This window comes from Lepisma saccharinum, chromosome 18, assembly GCF_977018435.1.
Source record: "Lepisma saccharinum chromosome 18, izLepSacc3.1, whole genome shotgun sequence".
NCBI classification, from domain to species: domain Eukaryota; kingdom Metazoa; phylum Arthropoda; class Insecta; order Zygentoma; family Lepismatidae; genus Lepisma; species Lepisma saccharinum.
The window spans coordinates 59744896-59761199 of record NC_139246.1 but is presented as its reverse complement, the minus strand read 5'-3'; the positions used below and the strand labels follow the sequence as shown (position 1 = coordinate 59761199).

Here is a 16304-nt window from a genome sequence, read left to right as displayed (position 1 = left end):
CGACTGCGGGACGGCATGGGTTCGAGTCCGCCTCTGTTCAGTCTCTGGGTTTTCGGCCTATGTATAGGACCAGTGGCAACCCACCATCGTGAGGAAACTGGGGAGCTACGAGTGAGTAGCGTAACCCGGGTTCGGAAATCTCCTACAACGGCTAACCCCGCGTCACCCCATTACAGGTTGAAGATCTCCACACCTCTAGGTAGCATTGTGGGAGGAAAACTGCAGCCGGGAGATAGGCCCAGGCTCTTTCGAGGGCTGTCGAGCCATGGGTTATTATTATTTTGATATTGTAAATGAGCAGCTGAAATTCCAGCAACTTGAAAAATGTCAATAATGAACTTCCAGCATTCACCATAAAATATTTAAGTGATAGAAATAAATCTAAGAATAAGAAGCAGTTGTTGGTCTGCACACAAACACAGACTACGACATTCAGCAAAGAAACCAAAACGTTCAGAAAATATCACACCGTACTCCACAATTTGAAACTTTCTTTCACATCGAAAGTAGGCTATTGTTTATCTAACTATTTTCATCCACCACTGATGTGTTTACTTTACGTCCATTTGCTACCACGTGGTCTAATCGCGATGAAGATGAAATAGCTAAGAACAGCATAACTTATTTTCCGCGTACTTGCCAAGTGTATTTTCCAAAGTTTTCTTGTGGCAGTTTAAATATCCGCCACGTTGATACCTGGTGTCTGGTCTCACTCAAATGCATTTCCAGACCAGTCATCCGAGGCGGTGCCCGAAGTGAAGGGAACTTTGAGGATACGTATCCATCAGCTAAGAAAATTTACACAAAGGATCCCCCCACACGTCCAATTTTCATGATGTACAGCAGAGGAGCATCACCTCCAACTATCTCCATTTCATGCACTGATACGAGGCATCCAGCCGCTTTGAAGATTTCAACTCAAAAACTGTAATTTTACGACAGTGAAAGTGGTCAAAACATTGGTCCTTTATATTCAGAAACCTGTTGATAAATAAAAGGCACAACACTTGTTATCAATCTTTCTCAGCCATATTCCCCTAACAAAATTTCTGCCTGGGATCCGCTTGGATTTAATTGGGGTTAAGGTAAAAGGTTATGGGTGTCCCAGAAGTCTCTCCCTGATTACAAACTTTATTCATATCCGCTATATGCAATGTAGAGATGTGAAAGTGGTGCCAAAAGGTTGGAAAACTAACAAAGTTTATTTGTTGCAGGTTTCAGTAATGTGGCTGTAGTGTAGCAGTGTCAGTGCCAAGGAATCCGGAATTAATGCTCTTGACATCTGGCGGCATCTTTCCATACAATGTTTCTTGGATTTGACAGGATTTGGGAATGAAGATAAATTCCATTTTATAAATATCAACTTATTGATGACAGATATTCTAGACGAAATAATTCTGTACATTTGAAAGTTCCTCTGCACTGTTATTGGTGACCCGGTCTCGTGATACCAGAGGACATGCTGAGCTTTTCCTGATTTGTGAACATTTCCGGTTTTCTGGGCACTGATACTGCTACACTACAGCCACGTTACTCAAACCTGCAACAAAAATCTTGGTTAGTTTTCCAACATTTTGGCACCACTTTCACATTTCTACCTTGCATAAAGCGGATATGAATAAAGTTTGTAATCAGGGAAAGACTTCTGGGACACCCGGTATTACTTTTCCATACGAACGCAAACTAGTAAAGATTTCGTGTTACTCCCTAATGTTTTACTAAACACATTCCACACAAACTTGCTTGCATGAAGGCGTTAGCAATTTTAATATAATAACACATTCTTGCTTATCAGATAAAATACGTACATGATTATTTTAATAAAAAATAATTGGACAAAGAAATGAAATGTACATTTAATACACATCAGGCAGTTAATTTACAAAATGCACATAAACAAAATTGAGCGTTCATTGATGTTCACTACCATATAAAGGCACTAGTTTTTCGATAGTGTATATTTTAATATTGTTAACTTAATTTTTATTTCAATTTTGTAATAGATTTACATATTTCAACTGTGTTTTCAAGTTCTTTCATTTAATCTTAAGTAATAGTTTGCATGCTGCTTCATCAACTATGAGGACACGAGAATATTCGCGAACAATTATCACTTGAAGAATTTAGTCCAAGCTTGGTTGCGTCTTGAAACTTTTGTTTCTCCGTGGCACCATTGGAAGATGGATTTTTCCTGGAAAGAAAATCAAAACGAAAATTATAGTCCTCAATCTATAATAGACTTCCCTAAAAATATATACGTGTATGGAGTTTCTTTGCATGGGAGTCATTCCATGCCAAATCAACACAGATATGTGCAATTTCCAACCTGACCATCTCCGATTTTCATGAAATGTGGGGAGTTGAAACTATGGATAGAACTTAGTAACTATGAATTTTTTTAGTCTCTTTTGTCTTATAATTGTTATATTATTCAAGGTCAAAGTTTGCAGAAATTGTCCTTTCTGAGCCTTTTAGCTATACTAAATGTGTTCTAACTCTGTCTATATTTGGTTTAGGAAGCTGAAATAAAGTTTGTTGTGTAGGAAATGGAACAAGCTTTCCAATAATATGTAAGAATCCTACCTTTGGATGAAAAGAAAATTTTGTCACGTGACCTTGACCTTTCACTTTGAATATCTCAAACATGTCATCACCAAAAATCGTGAAATAAATATATTTTTCGCACAACATGCTATACTCTAAAACAGCCATGTTAAACTCGTGGCCCGCGGGCCGCATGCGGCCCGCAGATTCCCTGTGTAGTACACAGCAAACTGAAAGCAAGTTTTCAGTAATGAACAATGTTTAGTCAGCAGATAAGTATAAACAAGATGTATAAATCTTAATAACCATGATAGACACAAAATGTAATATTATCTACTTGCATAGGTGCATGTCCTGAATTTTATGTTTTCATTTTGAAAAACAGGACTTTGTTGCGAGCAATACGTGACTCACTGATGGCATTTGATTTGATTTGTGTTACTTAGTGTTGAATTTTGGCCATTTTTGGCTAATTGCGAGGATGATAATGAGAGAATTGATGAATGTGTACTTACATGAAAAAAAAGAAAGAAAAACATGATGTAGCGTGCTGTGTACCGATAACATAGTGGTAACAAGGTCGTCTTGTAATCAAGGGGCACTGGGTTCGATACCCGGTGAAGGGACATAGTGGCTCGAATCCCACTTTAGGTAGGACTTCAACTGTAGCGTATTGTTGAGTCTGAAATCCACCAAACGTTCATTACAAAAGGCATCGTTTCAACATATGTTGAATGTATAATTGCAATATATATTGTGATAAATAATCTTTAAGCAAATATACATTGGTAATACTTTTTAACAGTAAGAGACTTTACTTTCCATTACATCTATTCACATGAGCATAAAAATACAACTGAGAAATTAATTTCATATATTTACGTATGTCTCTGTCTGTGAGTGTTTTCTGAAATCTGGCAAAGTCTTAATAATGCGTTCACTAAATAAGCGTCTATTATATGACAGAAAGCATCACTGGGTATTCAATATCAGACGAATAACGAATTCCATATGCAATATTCCTGCGAGCTCGTGTATGTGAGTTCACCTCTCAACGCCAAATGGTGCTGGTTTGAGCGGCGGTAATGGCATTGGTATTTCCTTTGTGTTGGTTTCTTTATCACAGTATACATTTCGTTCCCATAGTTTCGGTGTCCTACTTTTTTACAGACTTATCTACGATTTCTTTAAAATTAAGGATCATGAGAAATATACGATTGAAGGCAAGGCAAAGTTAATAGAGCAGGAAAAGACAAATTGAAACGTATAGTTAGCTGAAAGGACTATTGGTCGTTGTTTATTACAATTATATAAATAACTTGATCGAAATACTTGGTTTTGTTTTACATATATTTCTGTGCACCTTTCCACCTTTAAAGCATTTTCTTTGAAAAACCGTGTGTACGAATAAGAATGTTACATACTGTAGATACTACATTTTATCCAGTGTATACCAGTTTAAATTGTCAATGTTAATTTCAATTCACAAAAAAGCAGAACGTCAGTTATATATTATTTTAATGTTAATATTAGAAATATTGTTCGAACATAATAACCAAAGTAAGAACTGCATTAGATGGAAACACTGAGTGAAAAGTACAGGAACAAGGTTGTTTTTTAATATTCGACCATTCAATTCCAGGAATGAATGGTTCCACTGTTTTCAAAATAAAAAAAAGATAGATTTTTATGTAAGGGATCACAGAAACTTTAAGATTCCTCTTCCCTCTAGATTGTTTAAGCTCTTTGTTGAGAAAGGTGTATTAAAGTTAATAACAAAATAGAATGACTACGCAATTCAGTAAACCAACAATAGAGTCAGGTGGGAGGGAACTGCATAGTTCAGAGATTACATTCAGTTTTAATTTATTCACATTGCCTCTGCTACGTGTCTAAAGAGACATCTTTTGACTACCGAATGATACCAGTATTACCTCTTTATCTGGAACCCGAAATAATTAGAGAGAAAAAGTGCAACCTGTAAAACGTCCGGAGTAACTCCACCTACTGGAGATGACTCTGGATAACTGAGGGCAACTCTGGACAGTGAACTAAATACGCCACAGAAATAATAATATAGTTCAGGAACGAGATACAAATATTCTTAACACATTAATTAACTCTGCCCAACAAGTTGTAAAAGAATATCAGAATTCACTATCTGATATACCTTGCCTAATCCGTACATAATAGCCTACTATAATACAAGTTTAAGTCTTGGGCTAAATTCCGTGCATGAAAAATCCAGAACATGCATGAACGAACCAAAACATGCACGAACGAACCAGAACAATCCAGAACATGCACGAACGAACCAGAACATGCACGAACAATCCATAACATGCACGAAAAATTCAGAACATGTATGAAAAATCCAGAACATACACGCACAATTCAGAACATGCACGAACAATCCAGAACATGCATGAACAATCGAGAACATGTATGAACGAACAGAACATGCACGAACTATCCAGAATATGCATGAACGAACCAGAACATGCATGAACGAACCAGAGCTTGCATGAACGAACCAGAACATGCATGAACAATCCAGAGCATGCATGAACGAACCAGAACATGCATGAACAATCCAGAGCATGCATGAAAGAACCAGAACATTCACGAACGAACCAGAACATGCACGAACGAACCAGAATATGCACGAACGAACCAGAACATGCACGAACGAACCAGAACATGCACGAACGTACCAGAACATGCACGAGCAATCTAGAACATGCACAAACGAACCAGAACATGCACGAACAATCCAGAACATGCACGAGCAAAGCAGAACATGCATGAACGAACCAGGACATGCACGAACAATCCAGAACATGCACGAAATGACCATAACATACACGATCAATCCAGAAATTGACAAACAATCCAGAAGATGCACGAACAATCCAGAACATGCACTGACAAACCAGAACCAATAGAGAACAAGCCAGGACAATCATGGAACAATACAGAACATGCACGAAAAAAGCCAGGACATGCACATCCTTGCACATCAGATAAATAAATAGTCACGTGACCTACTTTCCAACCAATCACGAGTTGCTTTCAGGAAAGTTCCGAACGCTAAACTACCATACCCTGTCCAATATATATCTCTGAAGCAAGGACGCGCATAGCGTCAGAGAAGGGGAGGAAATCGAGTGGACAGAGCAATGCAATACACGCTGCTGCGATGGCTGGTAACTGCAGTCGCTTCACGCAATACCGTTCCCTGTCACGTGTTCATTCGTAGAGCCGTCTCGCGTCACAACTTGCGCAGAGACTTGTTTTCGTTCGCCTGCTTCAGAGATAAATGGGACAAGGTATAGGTAGGCTCCAACCACAGCTAGAAAAATGTATTTTTGGAATAGTGGTCTTCAAAATGGTGAAAACTGAACTAGTTCAAGACTAAAAGTCGCTAAGTAGGATCGAAACCACAGATAGAAATATGCAATTTTTCAGATCATGTAGTAGGAAAAACACATAATGTGTGGTAAAATCAAAAGTGTAAAAATATAAAAAGTGCAACTATTCAAACATCTCCCTTATCACTACTGATTGGGGCTTTGCATTTTAATCTCGCCCAGTGTCCCGTGATATATTGATACGCCTATGTGTATGGATACACACATACACAAGGTAAACTTTGTATCGTGTAGAAGACATGAGTGTGAACAACTTTCCTTCATAACATTTTATTCTTTGCGGTCTCATTTTGACTCTACGAGCCCTCAAATAATATTTTCATGCTAGCCATCCATGACATTCTTGGTTGCCAACATTGGCGGATTTAGAGAGGACACAGGGACATGTGCTTCCACCAATAGCCGTTACTAGGTATTATGACAAGCGATGATATTGATATATCCCAACGAACAAAAAAGTTTCAGCAGCACCAAAAAGAAAAAAAAGTTTAGCAAAAATAGTCGCTACTGGATGCAACCACTGAAAATTTAATTCAGGACAGCTTTTTTACAGGTAGTTTTGCTACACGTCCCGGATTTTCCGAGGCAATCCTGGAATGGAATCACTTGCCCTGGTGTCCCGATAAGTTTCTACGGGACGCACCAATGTCCCGGAATAGAGAGGAATAGTAGAAAATGTTAAGAATAATTCTTTCATGATAATAATTTTATTCTATTTAAATGCTTCTACGTAATTTTAAAATGTTCATTAAAGAAAATACCATTACTGTATGTATATTGACCTGTTCACTTAATCATTATTGAGTTTTCGATTTACAAGAATGTGCTGCAGAACACATTCACAATCAAGATGGCTTCTCTCAAAACACTTCCCGAAAACAATTAGTAGCCTAATAATGCTGCCGGCCCCCGTGGCGGAGTTTTTAGCACATCGCGCTACGACGCCAGGGGTCCCGGGTTCGGACCCCGATCTGGGCATGGGTGTTTTTGCGAGTGTCCATTCATCAATTTCATCATATCATCACTCATCCTCATCTTCGCAAATTAGCCAAAAGTGGCATAAAAAGCGAAGTAAAATAAAGGAAATCAATCAACGTAATAATGCTACTTTTATGTCCTTCTGTTGGCAGTGCTGAATATCAGTTAAGATTATATTTCATTATATCGTAAGCAGTGGCGTAGCATGAACATTTCGGTTGAGAACGCCAAGTCCGAAGGAAGGGTCGGCCCTTTCTTGCTTAATAATTTGCTTATGGTATTAGTCGCCACAGGTGTTGTTTATTTGCCTGAAGTCAGATGGGTTTTCAATAAAATATCATCCATGCATGTTTTAGCTAGAAAATTAGATGCCTCACTATGCCACAAATGTTTTGAACTCTGGTGTTTTATACCTTTTTGTTATACCTTTCTGCATGACGCAAGTCATTAAAAACCTTTATAACACCATTAAGCCTTGTTTCCATTATTATGAAAAAATATAAATATGCTGACCAAGGCAGTAATTTATTTTATTAAAAACATAAACTAAACGTAACGTTTCAACCTTCTAGCAAGGTCTTCATCAGACTCTGTATCAAGTACAAAAGTAACAAGATACCTAAAACAGGGCATTATATACACAAAACATTACTCCCTCCAGACTAATAGAAAGTTGTTTTGGAACTTTCTCGCAGGTGGCTTTCACTATACTTTCACCTAAAAGGCGAAAAATATATACTTTCATATAGAATGTGGATTGGGCTTTATATATCACGCTCTTTTTCCTTCATTTTCTTCCTTCTCCTCTCCTCTTTCTCTCTTGTTCTTTCCACTCTTTCTAACACTTTCTTCCATTCTTTGTTTAACTTCAGTCCCCCATTCCAGTTCATTGTGTCTTCTTCACCTTTCCTCTCTATTTCCTTGGCTTCCTTCCATTTTCTCACTAGCATTCTCTTCTCCCTTCCTATCTGCTTAGCCTCATCCCACTCTATGTCATGTCCTGTTTCTCTCGTGTGTTTAAATATCGCATTTCTCTCTCTCTTAAGTCGTACATCATCCCTATGTTGTTTCAACCTATCTTTCAGTCTCTTTTTCGTTTCTCCTATGTACACACTCTGACATTCTTTACATTTTACTTCGTAGATAATCCCTTCCTCTTCCTCTTCTCTGTTTTTCTTTTTCTTGTTTGCATTCTTCGCTATTCCTAAGATGCTTCTCCCTCCCTTTCTGTAAGTTTTAATGCCCGCTTTCCTAAGCACTTTGCATATCTTTTCTGTGGTCTCACCCATACTCCTTATTCCAAACCACCTCTCTTTTTCTTTCTCTTCATCTTTCTCTTTCTCTTCCAATTCTCCCCTTCCTCTTTTCTTCCTTCTTCTGTTTATGTCCAGTCTATCCTGCTTCTCATAGCCATTCTTTTCCAGCTGTTTCCAAAGGCTATTTATTTTGCCTTCTTTTTCACATTCCTTCGTGCATATTTTCGTTATTCTGTCCTCCGTATTCTTTATGAAATTTCTTTTTGTCACCTCACTTACATCACTTCTTTTGTGGCAGAATACCCCTGCTGCACACTTCTTCTGATGCCAAGCGGTTTCAATTTCTTCTCCTCTCTTCCTTTTCATCAATATATCAAGGTAGCTTAACTTGCCTTCTTCTTCTATTTCAAGTTCCAATAAAATCCCTCTTTCTTCATCTTGTATTTCTTTGGCAAAAATGTCAAGCTGCCTCTTTGTTCCCTTCCATATGCCAAAACAATCGTCCACATATCTGCAAAACAAAATTATTTTGTCACCTCCTTTTTCTATCACTTTCTTTTCCCATTCATTCATAACCAATTCAGCCAATGCTGGGCTTAGGCTAGAACCTATATTCAGTCCTTCACTCATTAACATTATTTTATCTCCCATTATACTGTAACCGTTATTCCAAATGGTTTCCAGCGCCTTCACTACCCTTTCACTATCCCATTCTCCTATAATTTCCTTTCCCATTCTCTTTTTAATAATGTCCAAAACGTGTTCCCTCTTGATGCTTGGGAACATACTTTTTACATCTAAGCTAAACATTGTCGTCTTCATCTCATTTAACTTAAGTCCTTTTATGAGGTCTACTACTTGCTCACTGTTCTTAACTGCTCTGCTTTCTTGCTGTGTTACTAACACTTCAATAACTTTCTTTAATTTCTTTTCCAAGGGTTCCAAAATATTGTTTCTGCAATTCATTACTGGTCTTAACTTTATCTCCTCTTTGTGTATCTTTGGAAAACCCTTCAAACTTGGTAGTCTTCCTGTCTCCTTTATGCATTTCTTGAATCCACTCTTCCTACAGTCTTGTATGACCCTTTCTTTTATAGTTTGTTCTTCTTCTGTTCCACAAATCTCCTCATATCCATTTTCTTTTAGGTCTTCAGACTTCCTCTCGTACCATTCTCTTTCCATCACCACAATTGCTCCTCCTTTATCTGCCTGCTCTATCACCACATCATTTCTTTTCTTGATTTTCTTTATCCCTTCCCTTTCTTTCTGACTCAAATTATCTACTTTTCTTTGTTTTCCCATTTCTTTCTTCAGTATGGCTGCTGTTCTTCTTCTAATCTTGTCTCTAGCTGGTTCTTCTTTTATATGGAGTACTGCTTCTTCAATGTCATATATAACTTCCTCATAATCTACATTTCTTTCTTTAACTTTGAAACCTCTTCCTAGTTTTAAAAAAGCTTCCTCTTCTTTTGATAGGTCAACGTTCCCTATTACCACAACTCTTTTTCTGGTATCCTCTTCTTCTTCCTCTTCTCCCCTTTCTTCTTTCCATCCTAGTCCCTCTCCCTTCTTTTTCAACTTTATTTGTATTTTCTCTCTAAATTTCTCCTGCCAGCTTTTCATTTCGTAAAATGTATATTCTCTCGTAAAAATGGTGAGACCATCTTCAATAGCTTTTTCAATTCTTTTAAGGTTCTCCTTTATTATTTTTATCTCCTTTCTTCTTGCCCTTATTTCATTCCATATCAGTTCTTTTTCCATTTTCTGAACCAATATCTTCCATCTCCTGGTATTGCAAACCACTCCCTTCTTACTTATTTTTAATCCTTTAGGTGCTGTGCCTCTCTCCAAACATTTTCTCAGAAACTTCTCTTGTTCGTCTTTGTGTATTTCTTTCCTCTTCAAGTCCTTCCAGTTGTTAATTTTCCTCATCAGCCTTGGAAAATGTCCAATTATAACACCATTAAGCCTTGTTTCCATTATTATGAAAAAATATAAATATGCTGACCAAGGCAGTAATTTATTTTATTAAAAACATAAACTAAACGTAACGTTTCAACCTTCTAGCAAGGTCTTCATCAGACTCTGTATCAAGTACAAAAGTAACAAGATACCTAAAACAGGGCATTATATACACAAAACATTACTCCCTCCAGACTAATAGAAAGTTGTTTTGGAACTTTCTCGCAGGTGGCTTTCACTATACTTTCACCTAAAAGGCGAAAAATATATACTTTCATATAGAATGTGGATTGGGCTTTATATATCACGCTCTTTTTCCTTCATTTTCTTCCTTCTCCTCTCCTCTTTCTCTCTTGTTCTTTCCACTCTTTCTAACACTTTCTTCCATTCTTTGTTTAACTTCAGTCCCCCATTCCAGTTCATTGTGTCTTCTTCACCTTTCCTCTCTATTTCCTTGGCTTCCTTCCATTTTCTCACTAGCATTCTCTTCTCCCTTCCTATCTGCTTAGCCTCATCCCACTCTATGTCATGTCCTGTTTCTCTCGTGTGTTTAAATATCGCATTTCTCTCTCTCTTAAGTCGTACATCATCCCTATGTTGTTTCAACCTATCTTTCAGTCTCTTTTTCGTTTCTCCTATGTACACACTCTGACATTCTTTACATTTTACTTCGTAGATAATCCCTTCCTCTTCCTCTTCTCTGTTTTTCTTTTTCTTGTTTGCATTCTTCGCTATTCCTAAGATGCTTCTCCCTCCCTTTCTGTAAGTTTTAATGCCCGCTTTCCTAAGCACTTTGCATATCTTTTCTGTGGTCTCACCCATACTCCTTATTCCAAACCACCTCTCTTTTTCTTTCTCTTCATCTTTCTCTTTCTCTTCCAATTCTCCCCTTCCTCTTTTCTTCCTTCTTCTGTTTATGTCCAGTCTATCCTGCTTCTCATAGCCATTCTTTTCCAGCTGTTTCCAAAGGCTATTTATTTTGCCTTCTTTTTCACATTCCTTCGTGCATATTTTCGTTATTCTGTCCTCCGTATTCTTTATGAAATTTCTTTTTGTCACCTCACTTACATCACTTCTTTTGTGGCAGAATACCCCTGCTGCACACTTCTTCTGATGCCAAGCGGTTTCAATTTCTTCCCCTCTCTTCCTTTTCATCAATATATCAAGGTAGCTTAACTTGCCTTCTTCTTCTATTTCAAGTTCCAATAAAATCCCTCTTTCTTCATCTTGTATTTCTTTGGCAAAAATGTCAAGCTGCCTCTTTGTTCCCTTCCATATGCCAAAACAATCGTCCACATATCTGCAAAACAAAATTATTTTGTCACCTCCTTTTTCTATCACTTTCTTTTCCCATTCATTCATAACCAATTCAGCCAATGCTGGGCTTAGGCTAGAACCTATATTCAGTCCTTCACTCATTAACATTATTTTATCTCCCATTATACTGTAACCGTTATTCCAAATGGTTTCCAGCGCCTTCACTACCCTTTCACTATCCCATTCTCCTATAATTTCCTTTCCCATTCTCTTTTTAATAATGTCCAAAACGTGTTCCCTCTTGATGCTTGGGAACATACTTTTTACATCTAAGCTAAACATTGTCGTCTTCATCTCATTTAACTTAAGTCCTTTTATGAGGTCTACTACTTGCTCACTGTTCTTAACTGCTCTGCTTTCTTGCTGTGTTACTAACACTTCAATAACTTTCTTTAATTTCTTTTCCAAGGGTTCCAAAATATTGTTTCTGCAATTCATTACTGGTCTTAACTTTATCTCCTCTTTGTGTATCTTTGGAAAACCCTTCAAACTTGGTAGTCTTCCTGTCTCCTTTATGCATTTCTTGAATCCACTCTTCCTACAGTCTTGTATGACCCTTTCTTTTATAGTTTGTTCTTCTCCTGTTCCACAAATCTCCTCATATCCATTTTCTTTTAGGTCTTCAGACTTCCTCTCGTACCATTCTCTTTCCATCACCACAATTGCTCCTCCTTTATCTGCCTGCTCTATCACCACATCATTTCTTTTCTTGATTTTCTTTATCCCTTCCCTTTCTTTCTGACTCAAATTATCTACTTTTCTTTGTTTTCCCATTTCTTTCTTCAGTATTGCTGCTGTTCTTCTTCTAATCTTGTCTCTAGCTGGTTCTTCTTTTATATGGAGTACTGCTTCTTCAATGTCATATATAACTTCCTCATAATCTACATTTCTTTCTTTAACTTTGAAACCTCTTCCTAGTTTTAAAAAAGCTTCCTCTTCTTTTGATAGGTCAACGTTCCCTATTACCACAACTCTTTTTCTGGTATCCTCTTCTTCTTCCTCTTCTCCCCTTTCTTCTTTCCATCCTAGTCCCTCTCCCTTCTTTTTCAACTTTATTTGTATTTTCTCTCTAAATTTCTCCTGCCAGCTTTTCATTTCGTAAAATGTATATTCTCTCGTAAAAATGGTGAGACCATCTTCAATAGCTTTTTCAATTCTTTTAAGGTTCTCCTTTATTATTTTTATCTCCTTTCTTCTTGCCCTTATTTCATTCCATATCAGTTCTTTTTCCATTTTCTGAACCAATATCTTCCATCTCCTGGTATTGCAAACCACTCCCTTCTTACTTATTTTTAATCCTTTAGGTGCTGTGCCTCTCTCCAAACATTTTCTCAGAAACTTCTCTTGTTCGTCTTTGTGTATTTCTTTCCTCTTCAAGTCCTTCCAGTTGTTAATTTTCCTCATCAGCCTTGGAAAATGTCCAATTATAACACCATTAAGCCTTGTTTCCATTATTATGAAAAAATATAAATATGCTGACCAAGGCAGTAATTTATTTTATTAAAAACATAAACTAAACGTAACGTTTCAACCTTCTAGCAAGGTCTTCATCAGACTCTGTATCAAGTACAAAAGTAACAAGATACCTAAAACAGGGCATTATATACACAAAACATTACTCCCTCCAGACTAATAGAAAGTTGTTTTGGAACTTTCTCGCAGGTGGCTTTCACTATACTTTCACCTAAAAGGCGAAAAATATATACTTTCATATAGAATGTGGATTGGGCTTTATATATCACGCTCTTTTTCCTTCATTTTCTTCCTTCTCCTCTCCTCTTTCTCTCTTGTTCTTTCCACTCTTTCTAACACTTTCTTCCATTCTTTGTTTAACTTCAGTCCCCCATTCCAGTTCATTGTGTCTTCTTCACCTTTCCTCTCTATTTCCTTGGCTTCCTTCCATTTTCTCACTAGCATTCTCTTCTCCCTTCCTATCTGCTTAGCCTCATCCCACTCTATGTCATGTCCTGTTTCTCTCGTGTGTTTAAATATCGCATTTCTCTCTCTCTTAAGTCGTACATCATCCCTATGTTGTTTCAACCTATCTTTCAGTCTCTTTTTCGTTTCTCCTATGTACACACTCTGACATTCTTTACATTTTACTTCGTAGATAATCCCTTCCTCTTCCTCTTCTCTGTTTTTCTTTTTCTTGTTTGCATTCTTCGCTATTCCTAAGATGCTTCTCCCTCCCTTTCTGTAAGTTTTAATGCCCGCTTTCCTAAGCACTTTGCATATCTTTTCTGTGGTCTCACCCATACTCCTTATTCCAAACCACCTCTCTTTTTCTTTCTCTTCATCTTTCTCTTTCTCTTCCAATTCTCCCCTTCCTCTTTTCTTCCTTCTTCTGTTTATGTCCAGTCTATCCTGCTTCTCATAGCCATTCTTTTCCAGCTGTTTCCAAAGGCTATTTATTTTGCCTTCTTTTTCACATTCCTTCGTGCATATTTTCGTTATTCTGTCCTCCATATTCTTTATGAAATTTCTTTTTGTCACCTCACTTACATCACTTCTTTTGTGGCAGAATACCCCTGCTGCACACTTCTTCTGATGCCAAGCGGTTTCAATTTCTTCTCCTCTCTTCCTTTTCATCAATATATCAAGGTAGCTTAACTTGCCTTCTTCTTCTATTTCAAGTTCCAATAAAATCCCTCTTTCTTCATCTTGTATTTCTTTGGCAAAAATGTCAAGCTGCCTCTTTGTTCCCTTCCATATGCCAAAACAATCGTCCACATATCTGCAAAACAAAATTATTTTGTCACCTCCTTTTTCTATCACTTTCTTTTCCCATTCATTCATAACCAATTCAGCCAATGCTGGGCTTAGGCTAGAACCTATATTCAGTCCTTCACTCATTAACATTATTTTATCTCCCATTATACTGTAACCGTTATTCCAAATGGTTTCCAGCGCCTTCACTACCCTTTCACTATCCCATTCTCCTATAATTTCCTTTCCCATTCTCTTTTTAATAATGTCCAAAACGTGTTCCCTCTTGATGCTTGGGAACATACTTTTTACATCTAAGCTAAACATTGTCGTCTTCATCTCATTTAACTTAAGTCCTTTTATGAGGTCTACTACTTGCTCACTGTTCTTAACTGCTCTGCTTTCTTGCTGTGTTTCTAACACTTCAATAACTTTCTTTAATTTCTTTTCCAAGGGTTCCAAAATATTGTTTCTGCAATTCATTACTGGTCTTAACTTTATCTCCTCTTTGTGTATCTTTGGAAAACCCTTCAAACTTGGTAGTCTTCCTGTCTCCTTTATGCATTTCTTGAATCCACTCTTCCTACAGTCTTGTATGACCCTTTCTTTTATAGTTTGTTCTTCTCCTGTTCCACAAATCTCCTCATATCCATTTTCTTTTAGGTCTTCAGACTTCCTCTCGTACCATTCTCTTTCCATCACCACAATTGCTCCTCCTTTATCTGCCTGCTCTATCACCACATCATTTCTTTTCTTGATTTTCTTTATCCCTTCCCTTTCTTTCTGACTCAAATTATCTACTTTTCTTTGTTTTCCCATTTCTTTCTTCAGTATGGCTGCTGTTCTTCTTCTAATCTTGTCTCTAGCTGGTTCTTCTTTTATATGGAGTACTGCTTCTTCAATGTCATATATAACTTCCTCATAATCTACATTTCTTTCTTTAACTTTGAAACCTCTTCCTAGTTTTAAAAAAGCTTCCTCTTCTTTTGATAGGTCAACGTTCCCTATTACCACAACTCTTTTTCTGGTATCCTCTTCTTCTTCCTCTTCTCCCCTTTCTTCTTTCCATCCTAGTCCCTCTCCCTTCTTTTTCAACTTTATTTGTATTTTCTCTCTAAATTTCTCCTGCCAGCTTTTCATTTCGTAAAATGTATATTCTCTCGTAAAAATGGTGAGACCATCTTCAATAGCTTTTTCAATTCTTTTAAGGTTCTCCTTTATTATTTTTATCTCCTTTCTTCTTGCCCTTATTTCATTCCATATCAGTTCTTTTTCCATTTTCTGAACCAATATCTTCCATCTCCTGGTATTGCAAACCACTCCCTTCTTACTTATTTTTAATCCTTTAGGTGCTGTGCCTCTCTCCAAACATTTTCTCAGAAACTTCTCTTGTTCGTCTTTGTGTATTTCTTTCCTCTTCAAGTCCTTCCAGTTGTTAATTTTCCTCATCAGCCTTGGAAAATGTCCAATTATAACACCATTAAGCCTTGTTTCCATTATTATGAAAAAATATAAATATGCTGACCAAGGCAGTAATTTATTTTATTAAAAACATAAACTAAACGTAACGTTTCAACCTTCTAGCAAGGTCTTCATCAGACTCTGTATCAAGTACAAAAGTAACAAGATACCTAAAACAGGGCATTATATACACAAAACATTACTCCCTCCAGACTAATAGAAAGTTGTTTTGGAACTTTCTCGCAGGTGGCTTTCACTATACTTTCACCTAAAAGGCGAAAAATATATACTTTCATATAGAATGTGGATTGGGCTTTATATATCACGCTCTTTTTCCTTCATTTTCTTCCTTCTCCTCTCCTCTTTCTCTCTTGTTCTTTCCACTCTTTCTAACACTTTCTTCCATTCTTTGTTTAACTTCAGTCCCCCATTCCAGTTCATTGTGTCTTCTTCACCTTTCCTCTCTATTTCCTTGGCTTCCTTCCATTTTCTCACTAGCATTCTCTTCTCCCTTCCTATCTGCTTAGCCTCATCCCACTCTATGTCATGTCCTGTTTCTCTCGTGTGTTTAAATATCGCATTTCTCTCTCTCTTAAGTCGTACATCATCCCTATGTTGTTTCAACCTATCTTTCAGTCTCTTTTTCGTT

General features: G+C 37.2%; 1 protein-coding gene across 1 annotated transcript in view; it reads right to left on the bottom strand.

The window, feature by feature from the left end:
• Positions 1–1945: 1945 nt before the first annotated feature.
• The window catches only part of LOC146002301 (uncharacterized), a 41453-nt gene continuing 27094 nt past the window's right edge, over positions 1946–16304 (bottom strand). The window contains exon 4 of the mRNA XM_083140012.1: positions 1946–2191. Within this exon, the coding sequence (XP_082996138.1) occupies positions 2074–2191 (118 nt within the window). The 3' untranslated portion in view covers positions 1946–2073. The remainder of the gene's footprint in view (positions 2192–16304) is intronic.